Source organism: Uloborus diversus, chromosome 8 (assembly GCF_026930045.1).
Source record: "Uloborus diversus isolate 005 chromosome 8, Udiv.v.3.1, whole genome shotgun sequence".
Classification (NCBI taxonomy): domain Eukaryota; kingdom Metazoa; phylum Arthropoda; class Arachnida; order Araneae; family Uloboridae; genus Uloborus; species Uloborus diversus.
In genome coordinates, this window is record NC_072738.1 from 62,019,302 (window position 1) to 62,043,910 (window position 24,609).

General features: G+C 38.0%; 1 protein-coding gene across 1 annotated transcript in view; it reads right to left on the reverse strand.

Annotated features, from left to right (window-relative positions):
• Nucleotides 1-22,450, reverse strand: part of LOC129228386 (protein O-linked-mannose beta-1,2-N-acetylglucosaminyltransferase 1-like) — a 59,625-nt gene extending 37,175 nt beyond the window's left edge. Inside the window, exons 1-2 of the mRNA XM_054863063.1 lie at nt 22,441-22,450; nt 16,090-16,201 (exon numbers count right to left, since the gene is read on the reverse strand). Coding sequence (XP_054719038.1) covers nt 16,090-16,201; nt 22,441-22,450 — 122 coding nt within the window. The remainder of the gene's footprint in view (nt 1-16,089; nt 16,202-22,440) is intronic.
• Between the last annotated feature and the right edge of the window lie 2,159 nt (nt 22,451-24,609).

A 24,609-nucleotide genomic window follows, 5' to 3' on the forward strand; every position in this document is an offset into this window, starting at 1 on the left:
AGTTAATGTAGGGAAATGTCAAGTGCTACACTTAGGTCATGGAAATAAACGTATGAGGTATCGTTTACAGGGTTCAGTCATAAATCAGGCAGAAAATGTTATGGATCTGGGTATCTTTATTAATCAGGACTTCAAGTTTAGTCAACAGTGCAGTATTGCTAGTAACAAAGCCAACAAAATGCTTGGGTTTATCAATAGATCTATTTCAAACAAATCTAAGAAAGTTCTTCTGCCTTTATATAGGAGTTTAGTAAGACCTCATTTGGAGTATGCTGTTCAGTTTTGGTCGCCTTATCTGAAGAAAGATATTTTTGTATTGGAAAGGATTCAAAGAAGGGTAACTAAATTTGTAAGGGGACTCTCAGATTTAGATTATGATACCAGACTTAATAGGCTTAACATGTATAGCCTGGAGCAAAGGAGAGTCAGAGGGGACATGATTCAGTTATTTAAATTTATCAAAATGAAAGATGTAAATGGATTACATTTTTGCGGGGAAAGCAGGACAAGGGGTCATTGTTTTAAGCTATTTAAATCTCAGGCTAACTTGAAAATCAGGAAAAACTACTACTTTAGCAGGGTCGTGGGCACTTGGAATAGCTTACCGGAAGAGGCGGTAATGAGCAAGGGAGTGGATAGCTTTAAGAGGGCCATTGATCTTCATTGGGGACTAATTAATTGACTAGGACCAGCTTAGCTGGGCCCAGAGCCTGTTACTGGTCCTCACATTTGTATTTGTATTTGTATTTTCAGACTAATTTCGATGATATTACGGGCAGGGTGGTTCTGAAACAGTTCCCAAAACTATTTTGAAATTGAAGTCCGAAAAAGTGAAGTTTTAAACAGACGTTCAGTAATACTAGGTGGAGGGATTTAAACACTCTCCATCTTGAATTTTCCAAAATTGTAGTTTTTTTCCTTGTCAGATTTTAGATGGGAGTAGTCGGACCCTCGTCCGAAATTTTTTTCGTACTTGAAGTCTTAAAAGCGCGTCTGTGGACCATATTTGGTAACGTTAGGGGGTTCGGCCATTTTTCAAAATTGAAGCTCCATTAAAGGCAATCTTAAATAGTTTTCGATGCTTTCAGAAGGCAAGGCGATTGGTAGTTGTCCCCTGAAAATGTTTCGACATTGTAGCCCTGAAAACGAGGTTGGAGATCCTCTTCAATGGTTTTAGTGGGTGGAGGGGACTTCGAAGTGTAGTATTTTGAAGACTTTCTTGTCTTTGACGGACTAGGAGGAAAAAAATTGGGGGGGGGGGGGGCTGAAAAGAATAGAAAGTGTTGGACGTGATCAATAGTCACCAGTAACTTTTAAAATTTTTATTTTAAGGTTATTTTTAAAAGCAATTCAGATTTTCCCCCAACATTGGGCAGTCTTTGGAAATAAGAAGGAGTTCGAGAATCCTTCTCTGAAAGGTACAACGCAATTTCAGGCCATCTTTATAGACGTTTAGTGGTAAGGAGCGGTTTTAGGGATCTTCCTCTGAAACTTTTCAAAATTGAAATCTTTAAGGCACAATTGCAGACTATTTTTCATAGTAAGCTCAGTGAAAGGATGTTGGTTAGGGGATCCTCCTCCAGAAATGTTTTGAAATTGATGCCCGAAAAAGGTCTAAATAAATGCGTTTGTAGGACATCAATTTCCATTATTACTCCAACCGAACTAAAACTTATTTTAAATTTCTTTTAGGGAACGAGAGTTAAGGAGAGAATCATTTTGAAAAGAAAAAAGGGGGGAGGAGAAAGAGAGAGGAATTTAAATTGCTAAGCAATTAGCTGCATCTGTTAATTTTTTTTAGTTAGAAGATTTCTTTTTGAAAGAATTGAGAATTTTTCCCCAACATTATTTGCTTTTCTTTTTGTTGAAATAACTTCGCTTTCCCAATACCCGTTCTTTTCTGGAGAACATGGAGCACTGATCCTCCAACCCCTTCTGAACACCGTATCCTGGTGCCATCTAAAGCACGGTTCCCAAACTTTAGCGATTCACGGCAACCTTTGAAGAATTGGAATTTTCTCACGGCATTCTAGTCTAGTTTTATATATAGTACGGTAAAAATAGGGGTCGGACCCAAACATCCAAAAAAAAAAAGCTAAACCTGGTGCAAATTGTTTATTACCCTCCCCAGGGTCGGACTGGATCCTCAAAAAGGCGCATACCCCAATTTTTCTGAAGGCGCATGTCAATGGGGGGGGGATCGCGGAAAGGATATAGACGATAATTTTAGAGGAGCGATCAGTGGTGGATCCAGACGATCCTGTTGAGAGGGGCGATTGCCTAATTCATTAAGGGGGGGGGGGGTGGACTAATGAAAATAAATTTTTTTAAAAAGTTAAAAATTTGTAGCATGTTTTTTTTCCCCCCGAATAATGTGTAATGTGCTTCGCTCAAAGAATTTGAGTAAAAGTTATAAGTGTTTCGAGTATCACACACACAAGAATAAAAGAACTGAAAAAAGAGTTTCTACTAATATTCTGGATCTATTATCTAAATTAAACCCTTTAACTTTTGATTCATTTGAAAACTCGTGAAGTTTTTTCAGTTGTTATTCAGGTCCTCTATTGCTTTTTTTTTTTTCCTTATAAAAGAAAGGTTGCAGCAACAAAATGGCATCTCTTTTTACCAGTTTACGTACCGAACATAATGAAATACTAAAATTGCATTTGTAAATAAAATTTGAAGATAGTTTTGGATTTGTTTGTTGATTGAATTTTGTTTAATATTCGCGCAAAAGAAGGAGTGTTTGCAGGCTTTCTCCAGAAACTTTTTGTTCGGAACGCATTTTTAGACTATTTGGAGGTTAACAAGTAAAAGGGAGGTTTGGGGGTCCCGTTCCGGAATTTTTTTTTTAATTTAAGGGTATATTTTCGAAAACACAATTATTTGCTATCTTTGTGTTCTTGAAGGAAAAGATGAGAGACATGAGTTCTCCCCAGTTGTTTTATGATAGCTTCAAAAACGCAATTTTAGTGTTGCTAAAACCCAGGGGGGGGGTACGGGGGCTTACCCCTGGAAATTTGTTTTGTAATTGAACTCCTAAAAACGCAATTGTAGACCATCTTTGTTGACGTAGCAGAAGACATGGGGTTCAGAACTTTTCAACAGAAACTTTTCGATGTTAGGAGTTCCAAAAACGCTGTTTTAGACAATCTTTGAATGAGGTTGAAAGATGAGGAAAGAAAGACATGGGGGCTCCTCTCCGGAAATTTTTTGAAATTGAAGTCTTAAAAACGCAGTTGTAAGCCAATTTTTATGACGTAGGGGGAAGGAACGGGGTTTGGAACTTTCTATCGGAAATTGTTGGAAATTGGAGCTTTGAAATATGATGATTAGCCCATTTTTGGTAGCGTAAAGGGAAGGGATTGAGTCCGGAGTAAACCCTCAAATTTTCAATATTGAAACTTCAAAAATATAAGTTAGTGGGTCTTCATTGACATTAGGAGAAGGACTCGAGATTGAGGGCTCTCCCCTGGAATGTTTTCGGAACTGAAGTTCTAAAAACGTAATTGAAAGCCCTCATTAACGACATTTTCGAAAAAGTTTTCGATTCCGGCGATTTTTTCGAAATTGAAGCTCCAAAAATTCAAAAGTTTTGACAATCTTCGATGGCATTGGAGAGAGAGGGTTGAGGAACTTTCCCCTGCAAAATTTTCGGAATTAAAGACATAAAAATACAGTTGTAGACGATTTTTTGTGATGTGTTGGGGGGTGGAGAGAGAGAGAGTTTGGTGACCTTTTCCCGGAATTTTTTTAACACAATTTTAGACCTATTTTTGTTTATTTGGGAGAGGAGAGATTTTGTGGACTTCCCATTGAAATTGTAAAAACTTGACTGTAGGCCATCTTTGTTAACTTTTAAGGGAAAGCACGTTTCACTAGTTTTTTCAATCAAGAGCCAAAAACGGCAATTTAGAAAAAATAATGAATAAGTACATTCCGAATTTCTGAAGTCACCCAGCAGTTTGATTTCGCATCTTCTGAGAGAGATTTTTTTTTCACGAGGCGACATTGATGTCAAGTGGTCATTATGTTACAAAATGCACTGCTACATATCTATACGAAATTCAACTTTTCCACTATGAAATTCATTAAAACGAAGTGTAGAAAAACTCACTGACAAACGCCTAGACAACTGCATTCAAACGGAAACCCCTACCGACTCTACCAACAATAATAAACTTGTTCATGTAATTCAAAAATGCAGTTTTAGACTAACTTCGATGATGTTAGAAGATAAAGAGAGAAGGTCTAGTGGCCTTATCTCCAGAAATTGTTTTTAATTTCAATCTTAAAACGCTATTGCCGTCAGTGGCGGCTCGTCACTATGGGCCGGGTGGGCCAGGCCCACCCAGAAAAATTGTACACTATTAAATAGATCATTTCAAAATAATTTTTTGTATTTCGTTAAAAAAAATTATAAAAAAAAAAACAACAACAAACAAACAACGAATTGGGGACATGAAACACATTTAAATCTCTAACACTCTGCATATCGCTTCTTACGTAAGCTCTGAGAATGATTCTTGGGGCTGCGACTGGTTTGCCCCTCGATTGACTTGCCACACCTCCGCTCCTAACCAATCACGGCGATTCAACCAGACACCAAAACGGGAAGTCCGTGTCACTCTGATTTCTGCTGTGTGGGCTCCTGCTCCCTAGCCCTCCGAAAAATAGCTTTACCCCCTAGTAAAAGGGCAATAGCAGGTGGGGAAGGATTTGACACACGTCACTTGTACGAAACAACAGCTGGAAAAAGGGCAAAAAATCACTAGCCCACTGAATGAAAGAAAGTGCTCTTATCGTTTTCCGCCGTCCTTCTTTTATATTTTTCTTTAATCTTTTAAACGGGGCTGTTAGTATCTGGAACTGGTATTTACCGTTTTATGGGTTCCCTCCAATTCTACCGCATCGCATCGCGTGCATATTTTTATTTATTTATTTTTCTGTTTGGAACTAATATGATCGGAATTTCTGAATGAAGAGTTTGTTTTCGAATATACTTGTTGGTTTTGAGTGTGAAAAGTTCTGAATTGGTTCGAAACTTTTACAAAAAAAAAAAAAAAAAAAAAAACTTCAATTGGGCGAGATCTATTCAATTTTTTTTTTTTTTTTTTTTGTTTTGATATTTGGCGAAAGTAATAAGTATTAATCGCATAATAGGTTTTATCGATATGTGTTTTACATTCTGTAGTACTCTAAGGCGGAACAAACATAAATTATTTCAATTTGATCCGGTACATCGCTTTAAGTTCTTAAAGGCGTAGGGCCACATAACCTCAAAAATGACCAAACTATTCGATTTTTTTATTGTTTATTTTAATACTTCAGATTGTTTCAAACTTTATTAAGAAGAGAGTTTGAACGCTCTAGTTTAATTATTTAAAAAGTTATTGGCTTTAGGTCACACACACTAGGTGCGTTTTTTCTCGATTTCGAGCTGTTTTTGAGCAATCATGAATTGTTTATTGTTTTCACTTGACCGTTGAATGACGCATGCCTTTGATTTTATTTTTCTATTCTTATACTGTCGGCCCCGCTTAAACGAATACCGTCAGTTCCAAGAAATATTCGATTAAGCGGGGAAATTTTATTTATCTTTCCTGGTTGACAACTTTTGCTTAAAGCGTAATAATAAATCAATATCTAAGTAACAGAAAAAAAATGTTTTTGATTAAAAAGCGTTTTAAATAATCACCAAAATAGTATAATAACTAAGTATATATAAAATACAAGTACGTATGAAAATTATAAATATGCAACTTACAACTTGAGGCATTAAATCTTTGTTCCGATACCTTTTTTCGTTCATATTTTTTGGAGAAAGTCCATAATAGTGGATTCCTTGCTCAGGGTATTTTGAGAATACTTTTCTAAATTCAATTACCGCGTTGTACGTAATTAATAATTATCAATTTCTTATTTTCTGCAATGTTAATATTGTTACAAATTCTGTAAATAGTAATTATTGTAGGAACGTAACCTGTAAATAGTTTCCCGTAATGAATATACAACCCCTTTTTCATATGGCTAAAATATACGACCCCTATTCCCGTTTCGTTTATTGATAAAATTTGATAACGGTCAACGCATTTCGAGAAGCGTGTGGAATATTTGAGAAAATTCTTTTCGGTGTATTTAAGCCGTTAGCGATGGATAAACAGTTTAGTTTCGATTGAGGATTTCGAACCGAACGGAGAGCATTTTGCTCTGTTGATAGCGAGGCATTTCGCTGTGTTGTTTTCGTATTTGGAAGTAAATACGTGTGTAAACGTTGAGTTTACGGTGTTGTGTGATAATTGCTTAATTGCTGATGGATAATTTAGCAGTTGTTGAAGATCTTTCCTGTACATAGTGTAAATAAATTTCCTGTGTTTTTATCAAGAACTGTGTCTTCATTTCAAGAAAGTGGAAGTTGCACCGAATCCGTTACAATTGGCGCCCAACGTGGGGCTTCTTCTGGACTTTCTTGGAGTAAGTGTGACTTTGGACATTTTTTTCATAAAGACTGTTTGAATTTATAGACTTTGTTTTTATGGTGATTACTCGCGCAATGGATGACCAATTAAAACAACTTCTGGAAGCAATTAATGCTGTGAAAAGTGACTTGACCGAAAGTTTGGCGGCTAATCAAGACCAATTAAAAAGTGATCTGACTGCAAGTATGTTGGCAAATCAAGACCAGTTAAAAAGCGATTTAACGGTGCTGAAAAAGGACTTAACGTCTAACCAAGAAGAAATTAAAAACGACCTTATTTCGGTAAAGACTGTGATGGAAAATAAATTTAATGACATAGAGCATCGAGTTGATGCTATTGAAGAAAAATTTGATACCGTTGAAAGCCGATTCAATGCTGTAGAAAATAAATTTGAAGAAGAAGATAGAAGATTTCATCTACTAAAAGAAGAGATCTTTAAGGACGTGGAAAGGAGATTGGCGACCGCGGAAAGCAGCTCTGTACAGTTTGGCGCTCCCACATCGGTTGCTCGACCGTCCATTAAACTTGCCACATTTGATGGGAAAAGTTCGTGGCAGGTGTACAAGACCCAATTCATGATAGTGGCGGAAGCGAACGGATGGGACTCTGCGACCAAGGCCTGCCATCTTGCAACATCCCTGAGAGGTGACGCAGCGGACATTCTCCAGACCCTTCCGGACAGCCAGCGCCTGGATTTCGCCGCCCTCACAGCTGCGTTGGAGCTTCGCTTCGGTGAGAAGTGCCAGAAAGATTTCAGCCGACTCCAGTTGAAGTCCCGTTTCCAGAAAACTGGGGAAACCGTGCAAGAGCTTGCGGCGGACATCGAGAGACTGTCTCATCTTGCTTTTTACGACTGCCCTGCGGATGTTCGAGACAACCTGGCACTCAACTACTACATCGACGGGGTTCGAGATCCGGAAATCCAGAAAGCTCTACGGATGGCGGATGTCAAAGACCTGAATTCTGCCGTTGTGTATGCGATGAGATACGAGGCCGCCCAAGAAGCAACCCGTGTGGATCGCCATCTAATCCGGACTCAGGAAGCTGATGAGTCTGATTCCAGGTCGTCCCACCTCGCTGAACTTGAGAGACAACTCGGTGACTTGACAAGACATCTGAGCAGCATAACAGCCCAAAAGAAACAAGAGCAGAAGTGCTGGAAATGCGGTAGTGAAGGACACCTGCGAAGGAGTTGTCCGGCTCGCCAAACTACGCGAGGGAAGGAAATCACCACCACTAAAGCTCTGCAGATTTCCTCTTCTAGTAGTGGCAGTGATGGACTTTTCATTTACGCACATGTAAATGGGAACCCCTGCAGACTGATTGTTGACACTGGAGCCAATGTGACAATCATTAGGACAGATGTGGCTCGTGAATTTGGATTGAAACTGCTGTGGACATCGCCACGCGTAAGTCTCCAGACTGTGACAGGTGACAAGATCGAGATTGACGGTAAAGTGGACTTGGAAATAGTGTTTGGGAATGCCACCTACCATCATACGGCATTCGTCGCTAATATCACGGACCCCTTCATTCTCGGACTGGACTTTTTGAAGAAATATGACTTCACTCTCGACTTCAAGACTAATGAGCTGCACTCGATGAGAGAAGACATAGCCGTTTTCCCCGCAGAAAGTGATGTAAAATCCGCTCATCAAATAATAGCCCAAACAGATTTATCGATTCCCTCAAGGTCAGAATCATTAATACCTGGCTCCCTTGAAGAAAGCAATAGTTTTCGATTTGGACTCATTGAATACCCTAACCTAAGCAATAACCTAAAAGGAGTGCTTGTAGCATCTACGCTTGTGGACCTTTCTAAGGATGTAGTTCCTGTGAGAGTCGCCAACGTGAGTGAAAGGCCAAGGAATATCCGAAAAGGTGAAGTGTTGGCAACTTGTACTCCAGTAAACTGCATCATTAGAAGAATCAATTCCCCTGAGACTGTGTCTTCTGAGTCCTTGACGTCGAAGTTAATTGGGAGTGCGCCATTATCGAAAGATCAAAGAACTGCTGCGGAACAATTGGTGGACGACTTCAAGCATCTGTTTTCATCTACATCGGAGGATGTTGGCCGTACGAATTTAACGCAGCATAGGATTTACACTGGAGAACACCCCCCTATTAAACAGCATCCAAGACGACTACCGTTCGCTAAGAAGGAAGAGGTTGAAACCCTCCTGAAAAAGATGAAGGAGAATGATGTAATCGAACCGTCATCCAGTCCTTGGGCCTCTCCCATCGTCTTGGTCCGAAAGAAAGATGGCTCCACCAGATTTTGTGTCGATTACCGACGACTGAATGAAATCACCAAGAAAGACAGTTACCCTCTTCCACGGATAGACGATACCTTGGACACTCTTTCCGGACACAAGTGGTTTTCGACCCTGGACTTGAAGAGCGGCTACTGGCAGGTTGAGATACACCCTGAGGACCGAGAGAAGACAGCGTTTACAACTGGACAAGGCTTATGGCAGTTCAAAGTGATGCCCTTCGGCCTCTGCAATGCACCAGCTACGTTCGAGCGTCTTATGGAGACAGTGTTAAGAGGACTCTCTTACGAATCCTGTCTGGTCTACTTAGACGATATCATCATCGTGGGACGCAGCTTCGAAGAACATCTGGCAAATCTTAGGAAGGTGCTGCAAAAGCTTAAGGAAGCCAATCTGAAGTTAAGTCCGTCCAAATGTAATTTGTTCCGCCGGGAAGTGAACTATCTTGGTCACATCATCTCTTCTGAGGGTGTACAAACCGATCCAGAGAAGGTATCTGCGGTCAGGAGTTGGAGTCGTCCCGAAAACATCCATCAGTTGCGAAGTTTCCTGGGGCTCTGCACGTACTACAGGAAGTTTGTGAAGGGTTTTTCCAACATTGCACGACCTTTGCATAAGCTGACGGAGAGCAAGCAAAAGTTTGAATGGACCAAAGAATGCGAAGCTGCATTTCTACGACTGAAGGAGGCTTTAACATCAACGCCTATCCTCGCCTATCCTCAGCCTGAAAAATCCTTCATCCTGGACACTGATGCGAGCAACGAGGGAATTGGAGCTGTTTTATCCCAAGAAATTGACGGAAATGAACATAGCATCGCTTACTGGAGCAAATGCTTATCAAAGGCGGAGCGAAATTACTGCGTCACCAGAAAGGAGTTACTGGCCATAGTGAAAGCTGTAGAACACTTCCATCATTACCTCTACGGCCGAAAATTTCTGCTTCGGACAGATCATGCCTCGTTAACTTGGCTTTTGAACTTCAAGAATCCAGAAGGCCAGATAGCCAGATGGATACAGCGGCTCCAGGAATATGACATGGAGATCAAGCATCGAAAAGGGTTATCTCACGGTAATGCTGACGCTTTATCAAGGAGACCCTGTCCTGAGAACTGCCACTATTGTTCCCGAATCGAGAAACAGTATGGAACGACTAGCCCTACCGCCTATCAGGTGACAGCGACTCCAACATCATCAGAACCTGATCCATGGAGTGATGACCAAGTTCGAAAAGATCAACTTGAAGACCCCGACATAAAACCAATTTTAGAGTTCATGGAAAGTGACAGTCGACGCCCTAGCTGGCAGGACGTTTCCATCTTCAGTCCTGCAACAAAAAGATACTGGGCTTTATGGAACTCACTCCATTTACGGAACGGCGTGCTACACCGGAAATGGGAATCTGACGACGGCAAGACATCTAGGTGGCAGTTACTACTTCCTCGATCAAGGATTTCAGATGTTCTGAAAGAAATACATAGTAGTGCGACTGGAGGACATTTTGGTGTCTTGAAAACCCTCAATAAAGTTCGGGAGCGCTTCTTCTGGAGCAAGGCGAAGGATGACGTGGAGAAGTGGTGCCATTCCTGTGACGCCTGCGCTGCTCGTAAAGGACCGAAGAAGAGAAGCAGAGGGAAGCTACATCTGTACAACGTTGGAGCTCCTTTCGAACGAATTGGGATCGACATCCTGGGTCCTCTACCAAAAACTGCTGATGGGAACAAATACATTCTTGTTTCCATCGACTACTTCACCAAATGGCCGGAAGCATATCCCATTCCAGATCAAGAGGCTACCACCGTCGCAGAGATTCTAGTCCAACACTGGATCTCGAGATATGGAACACCTTTGCAGATTCATTCCGATCAAGGGAGGAATTTCATCTCTGCTGTGTTTAAGGGCCTATGTCAAATTTTCGGAATTGAGAAAACTAGGACAACACCACTACACCCACAATCGGACGGCATGGTGGAGAGATTTAACCGCACAATCCTGAATAATCTCTCACTTATGGTATCCAGAAATCAACAGGATTGGGACAAGAAGCTACCTTTGTTCCTGCTGGCCTACCGCAGTGCTGTCCACGAGACTACCGGATATGCCCCATCTCAGATGCTCTTCGGACGAGAGCTTCGGCTACCTTGTGATCTCGTCTTCGGTCGTCCTCCGGATGCGCCTTCATCGCCTGAGGAGTACATCCAGGATCTCCAGGCCCGGTTGGAAGACGTTCATAACTTCGCACGAGAGCGAATCAACATCGCAGCGGAGAAGATGAAGACCCGATACGACACAAGGTCTACTGGACATGAATTCAACGAAGGCGACAAGGTTTGGTTATGGAATCCCATCCGACGGAAAGGTCTTTCACCCAAATTGCAGTCGCATTGGGATGGACCCTACAAAGTCGTTAACCGACTAAATGACGTCGTAGTGAGGATCCAAAAATCACCTAATGCAAAACCTAGGGTTGTACATTATGATCGGTTAGCCCCATACTATGGCCATAGTTCATGAGTATTACGTAAGCAACCATGGTTGATAACATAAAAGTTGTAGATAATTTTTGCTTTTAATGCTTAGTAATATTTCTTGTTATTATTGTATTTTCTGTATCTGTTAGTTATTAATTAATGTGTATATTTGTAAACTTGTGATAGAAGTTTGGCACCCTTTCTGGGGATTGTACTGCCCGGGACGTGCAGTCCTTAGGAAGGGGGCAATGTTACAAATTCTGTAAATAGTAATTATTGTAGGAACGTAACCTGTAAATAGTTTCCCGTAATGAATATACAACCCCTTTTTCATATGGCTAAAATATACGACCCCTATTCCCGTTTTGTTTATTGATAAAATTTGATAACGGTCAACGCATTTCGAGAAGCGTGTGGAATATTTGAGAAAATTCTTTTCGGTGTATTTAAGCCGTTAGCGATGGATAAACAGTTTAGTTTCGATTGAGGATTTCGAACCGAACGGAGAGCATTTTGCTCTGTTGATAGCGAGGCATTTCGCTGTGTTGTTTTCGTATTTGGAAGTAAATACGTGTGTAAACGTTGAGTTTACGGTGTTGTGTGATAATTGCTTAATTGCTGATGGATAATTTAGCAGTTGTTGAAGATCTTTCCTGTACATAGTGTAAATAAATTTCCTGTGTTTTTATCAAGAACTGTGTCTTCATTTCAAGAAAGTGGAAGTTGCACCGAATCCGTTACAATATTTTGTTGTGTTTTTTAATTTATTTATCGACTGTCTGTTTGTAATGGCATTGGTAACTATAAAAAAAACTAGATAGAATAGTGGAAATGCTTTGATGGAAAATTAATGTTGTTTTTCCCGTCCGTTGTTTGCTCAAGGGGATATTTTTCTAAAACAATTTCAACTTTGAAGTAGAAGAGAAGTTAGAAATGAAGCAACTGCAAGAAGGACTATCTTATATTGTTCAGCATAACTAACTGCAGTCCTCTCCATTGTATCTGTATAAATATTTTTGAGAAAACTTTATACAGCGAGCCCACCCGCTAAATTAAGGCACGAGCCGCCACTGATTGCCGTCCATCTTTAATGACATTAGGGAAAAAAATGCGATTCGAAACTTTTTTCCAGAACGTTTTCGAAATCGAAGTTCCAGAATAGGCAGTCTTTTTGATTGAAGATTCGAAGGTCTCTCCCTTTACTTTTTTTTGAAATAAGAGTCTTAAAAACGCTCTTGTCGGTCATCTTTGGAAAAATTACGGAAAGGGAGGGGAAATGGGATAGAAGGTACTTTTCCCGGCAATTTTTCGAAATTGAAACTCAAAAGACGGAAAATTTTAGATGATAACATTAGGGAAACCGGGCTCGGAGGAAAATTTTCGAAACTTCAAAATGAGGGGAAGGTATGGGAGCTTTCGAATCAATTAGAAAACTTCGTTCTGAATTTGCAAGACAAGTTTTTTTTTATTTATTTATTTATTTATTTTTTAATTTTGTTTTTCAGAGAAGGCGTTTGTATCGCATTTCATCTTAAAGAGTAGGAAGGGCGCATCTGCCCTCGGGCAGGTTGGCAGGCGGGCCAGTCCGAGCCTGAGTCCCTCCCAATAAGAACAGGTAAAAAGTCCCACCCCATTGTATGTCGGGTTTTTGAATGGGGGGCATCTAAAAACTGCTGTTTTGGGTATTTTTCCAGAATTTTTAGAGTAAATTTAAAGTGAGAATATTATGTTATACTAAATTTAAAAGCATGAAATTAAAGGTGTTTGACCCCCAAGAGGGATAACATAACCCACCAATGCTACAGAGCCCCCCTATCCCCGTAAAACGAAGCAGTACCCCCGAACCCCCCTCCATACATTTCATATGGAAACATTATTTTATGCTAAGTTAAAGTTAGAAATCGAGTGTGTCCATCCTCCAAGATCGATGGTGAACCTCCTCTCAAAGCTACAGCACCCCCCCCCTCCATCAAATAAAATAAATCCTCCCCCCCCCCCCTTTTTATTTCAAGTAGAAGTATTATTCCATGCAAATCTAAAACGCATTAAATCAGGACTGTCCACCCCATAAGAACATAGCTCATCTCCCAAAACAAAATTATATACTAAAATATTATCCACCCCCCACCCTCTCTGATGGTGCACATTTGATTAAATGACCAGAAAAATTATGCTGACCTGTTTTTTGCTTTCAAATGATTTCTCCTAATCTTGTAACAAAAAGTCTTCGTTATCAAGATGTTTTTTGGAATCTAGATCCTCAGCAAAATCGTTATTGTTGCAACTATGTCTAACAAAGTTTGAGCATATAATTGAGCACTTCAGTCCACTTTCAGACTTTTCAAACAATCACTATATCCAACGAACCCCTCAGAGCAAGCACAAGATTTGAGACGCAGAAAGTCTTCTAGAGCAGAAGGCTTGACTGTTGTAATAGGACGCAGATTATATTTCTGTGGTGCTTTCTTTGCACCCATCAAAAATGACACTAGCTTTCCCGTACTTACAAGTTACCTATACACTGCATTGCTGGAATATTTCCTTGAAGCTTACAGATCATTACCAAAAATATGACCAAGCAGGTATCTTCCATTTATTACATATGATTCAGTGAGAAGCAAAGGGATTAAGCGGCAAAATTAAAAATTTAAAGATAACTAGTACAAATGGTTGGTGAACCTCTCCTCTATCTTGAGGCAAGAGATGGTACTAGTAGACCTGGTAGTTGCTTCTATACAGCATGATTTAGAAAAGAAAATCAGTGAAAGCCTACCTAGGATCTTATCTTTAAACGCGTTTTATTCAAAACTTGAAAATGTCCACTTACATCCCTTTGCTTCTCACTGCCTCATACATGACACCAGCTGTTTGTTCTGTGATGGTAGATGAACCTTTTGCTTCAGATAATAGCACTTTAACGATACAAGATTTCTTTTCTTCTGAAACCAGATTCATCGAGTACTGATGGAGGATCAGCGCATAACTCGTACCAGAAGTTTTTAACAATTTGTTATTCCATCTTTACTGTTCATACCATTCAGTGTAAAAGATGGTTTGGGCTTACACATCTTTACAGATAGTAACTACTCTCGCAACAGAAGCTAAAGACATAACTGTTTACCTCCTTTGCAAAGAAATGCCACAAAATTGTTTGCCTTCAATATCCTTTGATGTTACTACCCGAACGTTGAAGGTCTCATTGTAACTCATCTTATCATCAGCGAGCAATACCACTAACAACTTGAGAGGGAAGAAACTTCTGGGAGCTTTAGAGACGGATTGTGATTTCCAAAATGGGAGACAAAAAGGTGTAAATATTTAGCATTCTATTGTTGTATTGCTCATTGCTCTCATCAAGACTTGTTCTATCGTTGAATCACTACAGGTTCTAGACCACCTGAATTTGTCACTGCGTTAGATCGTTGGATAGCTGATGTTTTAGCTGATGTTTGATGTGATCAAAAAATTTTTTTTTATCGCATAATGTACTCAAAAGTTTGAGATAGTGTTGCAAGTATATGTCTGCATATTTAGCATAATTCACATAACCAGCAGCGTAAAAGAGAGGTAGCTCGGTGTTTGCCAATGAGAACCCCCACTGACTTAGAGGGTGCAGAATTGCAACATTGCCCGTCTCACTATTGGCAATTTTGGTTTGTCCCTCCTTACGGTGATGGCAAAAGATTGTAGAAAAGTTGAAGTAAGTTAATCAAGAAGTAGGGAAACTTTGGTCAATTTGGACTTTTTTTAAGCTGCCCAGGAATTTTGTTTTCCAGCGCTCTAAACAGTTTGATAACTCCAATCACAAATAATTTGGTTACTGAGCTCGCTTAGATCTTTTAGATTTATCATTCTGACATTACCGTATCTTTGTGTGGCATTTTGTACTTCGGAAAAGTTTGAATCAGGAAAAATTTTTCGTAAACTTCACTGCAACAGTTCATTTTAGAATGTAAATTCAGGGTCCCCCCCCCCACCAAAAGCGATGGCGCACCCCTTAAGTGTGACGGAGTATCCATCCAGAATAAAAGTCCTCAAAAAAGAAAGAAATACCCCTTGAAAAAACTGCCTTAAAAATGTCAATGACGCAAAGCTGCTTCATGAGCCACCCCCCGAATCCCCCCCCCGCCTGTGCACCCCTGTTAATTAGAATTTTTTTCTGCGAGAGTTTATTATTTTACTATTGTAGAGTGGTTTCTGTGAGGTTTGAGAATTTTTTTTAAGTAATAGAAATTATTTTTATTTAAATAGAGGATTATTTTGTCCCCCCCCCCTTCCCCCCAAAACCCGACGCGCAAAGTGCTGGGACTTTTTACCCCTTCTTGCTGGAAGAGTAAGAAGTAATTTGCAACAGGTTTCACCTTTTTTTTTTGGATGTTTGGGTTTGGCCATTTTTTGGCCTAATTTTACTGTACTAATACATACGCATTATTGTTACCATGGGTGCTTGGCAGCACCCCTCACCTCCTACCTGCGGCACCCAGTTCGGAAATCTCTGCTCTAACACATTATATTTATTATTATCACTATCATATTTATTTATTCATTTTTGTAGCTAAAAGCTTGGAAATCATTTATGAGCAACTAAAACCAAAAATAACAACCCTTATTTAAGTTTTTTTCTTACACATTTTGGAGGGGGCCCGGGCCCCCTCAGTCCCTCCTTTATATACGCCCTTGCCAGTAAGTCTACAAAAAACATTAAAGTATGTTTCCCGTTTGCAATGCGTCGAAATAATTTCAATATAGAAAACATATAAAACTTAATGTTCACACCATACATTAAAGATTTAACATACAACTATCATTCCCATTTAAAACATAAAAACTTGATAAACTTATGACTTTAAACATGAAAATATTTCATACTCATTATTTAAGACTGCTCTTTGATAAATACGCTTAGCATGGACACTTTTCTCTGTTACAGATTCTTTCAAAACTGCATCGGTTTGTAATAACAAAGCAGTCTCTGTGTAAGCTGAAAATAAGAAAACAGAACACATAAACTCATACATTTCAGCACTAAAGTTGAATAAAAACAGATTTACTAACAAATAAATTGCAAATACAACAAAAAGATACACCAGTTGATCTCTAAATCTGTGTATCTTTATCTCAAAATGTTGATAAAATAAAGCTTGATTTTTGCTTTAATGCTTGATGTCTACCAACAAACATACTAGAAAGGTTTTATTTAGTGTCATAAAGGTATTTAGTGTCATTTAGGGATTAAATTTGATATGCACATAGTAGAGAATTTCAGGTTTGTGCCCAATTTCAGAAATACTGATTTTGTGGCACTTAGGCAGAGTTTGAAAGCAATTTTTTCTTCCGGATTGGACAATAGAGATGTGAATCTTCAGTGGGCAGAGTTTAAGGAAAATCTAGCGAAAACGGTTAGGGACCATGTTCCCTTTAGAAAAAAGGGTGTCAACACTAAAATTAGGTCGATGTGGTTCTCCAGGTAAACTATAGACGCTCTAAATTACAAGCAAGCCGCGTTTCATAGGTTTAAGGAAACTGGTCACAGTGCAGATAGGCTCCAATATTGTAAGGCAAGGCGTAAATTTAAGTACTTGGCACGAATTCAGAAAAGAGAGTTGGAGCAAAGACTGGCAGATAACATAAACAGGAATCCCAAGAGGTTTTTTGCATACGCTAATTCAGGGAAAATTTGAAATAGTCATATTAGGCCACTGGTTGATGAGCACAGAATTTTAATTCAGGACGATAGTGATATTGCTAATGTTCTTAATAACTTTTTTCGAGTGTTTTTAATGATAACTGTATCCCAACAGTTAACATCAACAAGACACAAGCTATAGTACAGCTTGAGGACTTTGTATTTTCCAGGGATGACGTTTTACTTCATTTGAAAAAAATTAAAGAGACTAAGGCTCCGGGACCTGATAATATTTATCCAAAAATTTTAGTTGAATGTGCGGAGGAATTAGCAGATGTAATCCTAAATATTTTCAATGCTTCTTATAACTCAGGGACAGTGCCAGAGGACTGGAAGCTGGCTAACATTACACCGCTCTTCAAGAAAGGGTCAAAAGGGAGTGCGGGAAATTATAGACCTGTGTGTCTAACTTTGGTGGTTTGCAAAATTTTTAAACATTGATAAAAATTAAGATAGTAAATTTTTTAGAGACTAATAATCTATTGACTAGTTTTCAGTACAGTTTCAGGAAAGGTAAATCTTGTGCAACTAACTTATTACATTTCTATGACAAAATTACCATGGCCTTGGACAATAAGAAGCCTGTAGATGTTGTTTACATTGATTTTCAAAAAGCTTTCGATAAGGTACCACATGTTGCTCTACTTAGTAAATTAGCTGATATAGGAATAGGAGGGAAAACTTTCATTTGAGTAAAAAACTGGCTGACCGGGAGGAAACAAAGGTAGTTGTAAGGGGAAATTATTCTAATTGGAGTGAGGTTTTAAGCGGGATTCCTCGAGGATCAGTGTTAGGGCCTGTTTTGTTCATTGTTTTTATGAACGATATTTATAAAAATATTTCTAGGAACATGAATTGTTTTGCTGATGATGTCAAAGTTATGGGGACTGTAGAAAATGAAGAACAAGCAAATCAGCTGCAAGAGGATCTAGATCATATTAAGGAGAGGGCTGATAAATGGGGTATGGCTGTTAATGTTGGGAAATGTCAAGTGCTACATGTAGGGCATGGAAACAAGTGTTCAAGTTATTATTTGCAAGGTTCAATCATTAGTCAGGCAGAAAAAGTTACTGATCTGGGCGTCTTAATAAGTCAGGATTTAAAGTTCAGCCAACAGTGTAGCATAGCTAGTAACAAAGCCAATAAGATGCTTGGGTTTATCAATGGATCTATTTCAAACAAATCTAAAGAAGTTCTTCTGCCCCTATATAGAAGTTTGGTAAGACCCCATTTGGAGTATGCTGTTCAGTTTTGGTCTCCTTATCTTAAGAAAGATATTAATGTATTGGAAAAGGTTCAAAGGCCGGCTATAAGGCTAATAAATGGACTTTCTCATTTAGACTATGATTCCAGGCTTAGAAGGATAAAAATGTACAGTCTTGAGCAAAGAAGAGACTGAGGGGACATGATTCAGTTGTTTAAATTTATTAAAATGAAAATGTTACAAGGCTGAAGTTTAGCATAGAAAACAGGACAAGGGGTCATTGTTTTAAGCTATTTAAATCTCAGGCTAACATGGATATTAGGAAAAATTATAATTATAGCAGGGTAGTGGAACCTTGGAACAGCTTACTGGAAGAGGTGGTAATGAGCACAGGAGTAGATAGTTTTAAGAGAGTCATTGATCTTCACTGGGGATTATAAATTAACTAGGACCAGTCTAGCTGCGCCCAGAGCCTGTTGCTGGTCGTCACTTTGGTATTTGTATTTGTATAAGTTTTGCTCATGAAATAGTGAAATCCCTATACAAAGATTACCAATACAATGAAATATCTGTTTCAGCAAAATTAGTTTTCAGTCCTGATTGAATTGCCATTGCATTGCTTCAATTCCATTACAACAAAACTTTTGCCACAACGAATAACATTTACGGTCCCTTGAAGTTTGTTGTAACGAGATTTCACTGTAATATATTAATATGTAAAGGGTTACCTTTGCATCAATCACAAATTCTGAAAAGTACAGCATATCGTCAAACTATTGAAAATTTGTATGCTTCTGTGTCCGTTGGTCTGGAAACCCCGACTTTTATCGACTCAAGTCAGTGATCCCTAAACTTTTATCACCTGAGGGCCATATTTCACACTAAGATGAATCTTGCGTGCCAGGGTGCATCCAACGCTTCAGAATATTTAAATTTTTTCTAGCAGGGGAACATGGGAAAAGACAGAAAAGGAAAGGAAGTTATGAGCCAAGAATTTGTGTTATCATTACTTGATGCTTGTTTTATAAACACACAGTTAGCATCTGTTTTCAAGAAGGCAATTCCAGAATATTTGGCTCAAAATTCGTAAGATTGTGACTAAAAGCCTGTATTTACGAAACGTAAAAAGCAAGAAAGAAAGAGCAAGTTTTGTAGCAGTTAATTGAACAGGAATTTATATTATTTGATTGGATGTGAATTGGGGCCATGGTATTTGGTATAGAACTTTGAACAAAATAGGCCACAAGAGTCAGTTTTGCAGGCCCCATGGCCCATTGGTTGTTGGTTGGGCACCCAGGGGCGTGCACAGGATGGGGGGGAGAAGGAACACCTGTTGACCTAGCCTGAGCTTGAAGGGAGGCCTAAGATTTTTAAAATGAGGGGTGAAACATATGTAGAGACGTAGGAGTAAACTATATGGAAGAGGGCCCGTAAAAGTCATTGGTGATGAGCCCCAAAATTTCATGTTGCATATCATATTAAACAGCAACTAATGTAATTTAAAATGCTTTTCACCAAAATTTTCTACCTACATTTGGGACTGAATTATTGTCCATGTCCATTTTATGTTCAAGCATCCATGAAAAAAAAAATCTCATAAATAAAAAAAATGAAAGAGATAAAAATCTAAAAATTTGGACTTTTGATGACCTTGAAGGGTACAATTGATGAGCCAAATTTCAAAGAAATACAAAAATGTCAGTGAAAAAATTTGTCAAATTTTGGATCACTTGACATGGAATGACCCAGTACAACAATTTTTTCCACACATGATATTAATGTACATTATTCTGTAACATAAAAATAAAATGATATAATTAAAAACATTAAAAAAAGGTTATAAGGATAAATAGTAAAAACAATTTTTAAATGAATTGCACTTACTTATAAAAAAAATAATCAATCAATAAATAACTAGTTATCAGTTCTAGTATCAGTAGTTAAACTTAAAACACTTTGATTTCATTTTAAAATAAATGAATTTTGAAAAATATCAATAAAACTTACAGGTATCATTAAAATCTTGAAGAGGGTAAGATTTATCTGTAAGTAAAGATATTATAGAATTAGAAATGGAGTGAGAAACATTTTACATTTAATAATAAGTGGAACATTTATTACAACAGAGAGAGAGCAAGACAAAATGTGGTCTAAAACCAGCCCCAGTCAGTATGAACCAGATTAGTAAGTATGATTTTGAGGCTTTACACAGATACTAGGGGACTACTGAGCCATGTTGGCTGTCGCTCATTATTCACTGAAGTACAGATGTAATATACCCCCCACCCCCCCACCCCACCCATTTGGCGACATCCGATTTTTTGCACAAAATTTAAATATTTTTCTCGTCAATGAGGCGATAATTTTTTAAGCATAGCATCCCTGGCGAAACTAACCTGTGTTTGGCAACCCGAAGGCAATCTTAGATCTGTTCAAACTTGTTTACTTGAGTTGTTTACTCGGTTTCAAGTAGGAGAGATACGTGTTGTTTCGTGCAATATACCTTACAGGAAAACTTATTTTGTGTTAGTTTAAATCCAGTAGTTGTGTTTTGAAGTAAAAACTTTAGAAAATGCCAGTTTCTTCAAACTTGAACGTTAACTAAAAGTTAACTCCAACGTGGTGTGTATCTGTAACGTGCCATTGTCATATGGTGTATTGTTTTAGACTGAGTGTAAGGATTTATACCATAAAAAGTTAAGTTCTTTATTTTAGAATTCAAAAAAACTCTCACTTCCGAAATTATTTGTTTTTTACAAATCCTTGAGGGGTTCTTGTAGTTTTTAACTTTATTTTTACTGTATGTAAATTAATTTTATAAAAATAGTACAGTTATTTTGTTCTAAAAGTTAATTCTTATCGATGCCACGAATTATTTAAACATTCTATTAACATGCCTCCTTTAGGTACTGAATTTCTGAAAATAAGTTGACTCCAGCATTTTATAAAAATATAAAGGTGTTATTTTATTTAAAATATAATAGGTATTTTGAAAGCATGTCTGGATAGCAAATAAATGTATGGTATTTGAGTATTGTTTATGTTTAGGATGGTTCTGTAGAGACATTTTTACTTTTCATACATCGAGATTTGAGTAACTAAGCGCTTTTTTGACTGAAATAATTATTGATTTTGGGGATGTTTTCCCGCTTTAAACATCGCAATTTGTATTGCTTTGCTCTTTTTTAGCAGAGTATGAGAAAAGTTTTTGTTAGATGAAATGAGTGTTGGAAAATAGCTTTTATTTCTATAGGTACATATTTAATTGCTGAGCTGTTATAATAATTTGTTAATTTAAGCATTTTAAATACCTTCTAGTTTCTGGTATTTTTGAAGCTTATATTGGTAATGTTTTTTATTGTGGTTTTATGTTGTTTTTATATATATTGTGTTCTGAAGTGCTTTGATCATGTTTTTTTATCTGATTTTTTCCTGTTGGCGCTAAAAAAGCATCACTAAGAACGATGTATGACATATTTCGTCATACATCGTTTTCTTGGAGAAGCTTTCTTGGAGCCAACAGGAGAAAGTCGCCAAGGGTGGGGTATATCACACCAGTTCTTTCACTGGGAACCTCAAGTACAGTGGAACCTCAGAGATCTGAACTAATTGGGGCTGAGTCCCGTTCGGATTCGATTCCGGAAACTTTGGATTTACTGGGTGGCTAATTCAAACTCTTGTCATTTGTTCAATAGAGATATGAAAGACTTTTATTAAGTTAATTTAACAAAGCAATTTTTCCCCTGAAAAAGCAAGAGTGCTTCATAGGTCATCTACCTTACACAGTTACGCCCATTAATAGCAAAGCTGTATAGCAAATTTATAGCTATAACATAATTACTTCAATCCCTTTTTCTGTTTTAATGTGTTATTTCGTTTTCAAACCCAAATTACAGCTGGAAAAAGAAATTATTTGGTCCCTACAACTTCACTATAAACAAGACTGTAGAATTGCATTGCACCACGAAGCCGCCCGTGCCTACCGCGTTTGCAGTTTACCAGTTTTAGATGCCCAAAATGACTCGGACAAATGGGGCCACAGGGACAGTTCAACCCCGACTCGACCCCATAAGAAAAGACGCGCTTTTGCCGAGAGTCTGAAACCGAGAACATAGCTGTGTTTATGCCAGGTGTGATTACAAAGTTTTGTTACAATATTTACTTGCTTTTGAGCCAGAGGGATGTTTTACGTTAATAATGCAACATGTTACATGGAGGAGGTGCATAATTCAAATTACAAACAGATGCTAGTTTCTTGTATCCATGCAGATGAAAAATTGTACAATTTCACAACGTTCAAGTAACAAATTATAGAATACAGATACAGAACAATTATTCATGGTTACACTAGTATATCAATACAGCTGGTAAACAACAGAACAATAAGATGACAATTCTTTAGAGAAGTAGATATGTATGAAAAATTATATGCGTGATAATTAAAACGTTAATTATATACGTTAATAAATAATATTAACGTGAAGAACTGAATAATATATGGAATAATAAATATATGAAAAAATCAATAAATGAATAAATAAAAGCTTGGAAAAAAAATAATAATTTAATAAGTAAAATAAGAATAAAGAAAAGAAAGATAAATAAAAACTACGTTCCTTGAAACAGGTATCCCTCTTTCGAGAGAAGGAGAAAAAGAGAGTTCATTAGTAAACGGGAATGAAGGTGAGATAAGGCTGTGAGGATGTTTTGGCTGTCAGTTTTGAGAGGATTTTTCCTTATATGGTCGGAGGTTGTTAGTGGAAACAGGACTGTAGTAGTAGAAACATCATTGTATATACAATACAGCATATAAAAATACGAAGCGAGTATACCAGTCAGTTCGTTACATCAGCTCGTCAACGAACATACAAAATTCAATTCTATATTACAAGTTACAAAGCTGTATTATACATTGTATTTAATTGTTTGCTAAAAGTAACTGTCGTTAAAAAACTAACTTCATTCTTGAACTGTAATAACTGATTTTTCCTTCTCTCAAATCTAATTTTAGGCCTTCACTTCACAAACTGTTAGGAGTATTTCAAATATCAATCTCAGGGTCTTGGATTTCTGAGGTTCCATTGTAGCTCCATCCGGATCACTTTGTGATGCTAACTTGTCATTCTCATTAACCACATACAATACTAAAGCATTATAATTAGGCCTGAATCTGCGTACCGGCAGATCCAACAGTGTGGGGACCACATCCCTATGAGGCTCAATGGTCGAGAAATTCAAAAAAAAGACTTGAAAAAAGTTGCACTAAGACTTATTAATTAACGTTGGTCTCTGGGGAGAGGCCATACATATTTTTTTGTAGGGAGAGGGGGGGGGGGACTAGGTCTGATTAGTATGCTCAAAATGTCAACATATTCTGCATACTAAATTGTTTGACCCTCTGGCCTTCTACACCTGGGGACCCAGGTTCTGACCTGGGAGGCCAGTCGGTGGATTTTTGAGATGCAGAAAATCTTCAAAGCCCATGCCATATGATTATGCGGCATGTAAAAGATCCCTTGGGGCTTAGTTTATGGGACCCCGTTTGGCTTAGAATATCCCTCAGCTAAATTAAATTCCTAGTGCAATTTCGCATCAAATGAGAGCCCAGGTGCCTCCGTCTGGTGGAAACTGGGCGTCAAAAACACTACTATGTCATGCATCAGCCCTTTGTGGTGACACACGAAAGACTGATGCATTGTTAGGGAGCGGACTACCTCTGCTTATGGCCCAGACACCTCTTGAGGTGGGTCTCTTATACAGCCCCGTTGGAAAAGAAAGGAAATTTTTTTGATTTTGCAAATCTTACCTGAATAAAACGATAAGAACCCTAAATTTCACAATTGAATGGTCAGCTGAAATAACTTTGGATGTGAGTTTTACACTGATTTTGGTTGCCCTTGAATGAGCTATTTTTGTCAGGATTATAAAATAGTGATATAGACAGATCTGCAGAGGAGGGAATTTAAGCAAAAACGGTTGGGGATTACATTTCTTTCAGGAGAAAAGGTGTTAATACTAAAATTTGACTTATGTGGGTCTCCAGAGAGATTAAAGAAACTTTAAATTATAAGCAAGCTGCTTTCTGTGGGTTTAAAGAAACTGATCAGTGTGCAGATAGGCTCCAGTATTGCAAGGCAAGGTAACATTTTAAGTACTTGGTACGGATTCAGAAAAGAGATTTGGAGCAAACGTTAGCAGATAACATTGACTAGAATCCTAAAAGGTTTTTTGCTTGATTCTGAGAAAGTTCGAAATAGTCAAATTGTCATTGGTCGATCAGCATGGAAGTTTAATTCAAAATGATAGAGATATTGCAAATGTACTAAATAACACCAATTTTTGTCAAAAGCAAATTATTGAAAAGCAATTTTAATACTCTGTGTATGAAAGGTTATCAGCCAAAACCAAATGCAAAATAAACATGTTAAGTAAATTACAAATTAAAATCAACATTAAGAGCCAAAAAAGCAATAAAAATGCCAGCACTTGTTTTGAGGTA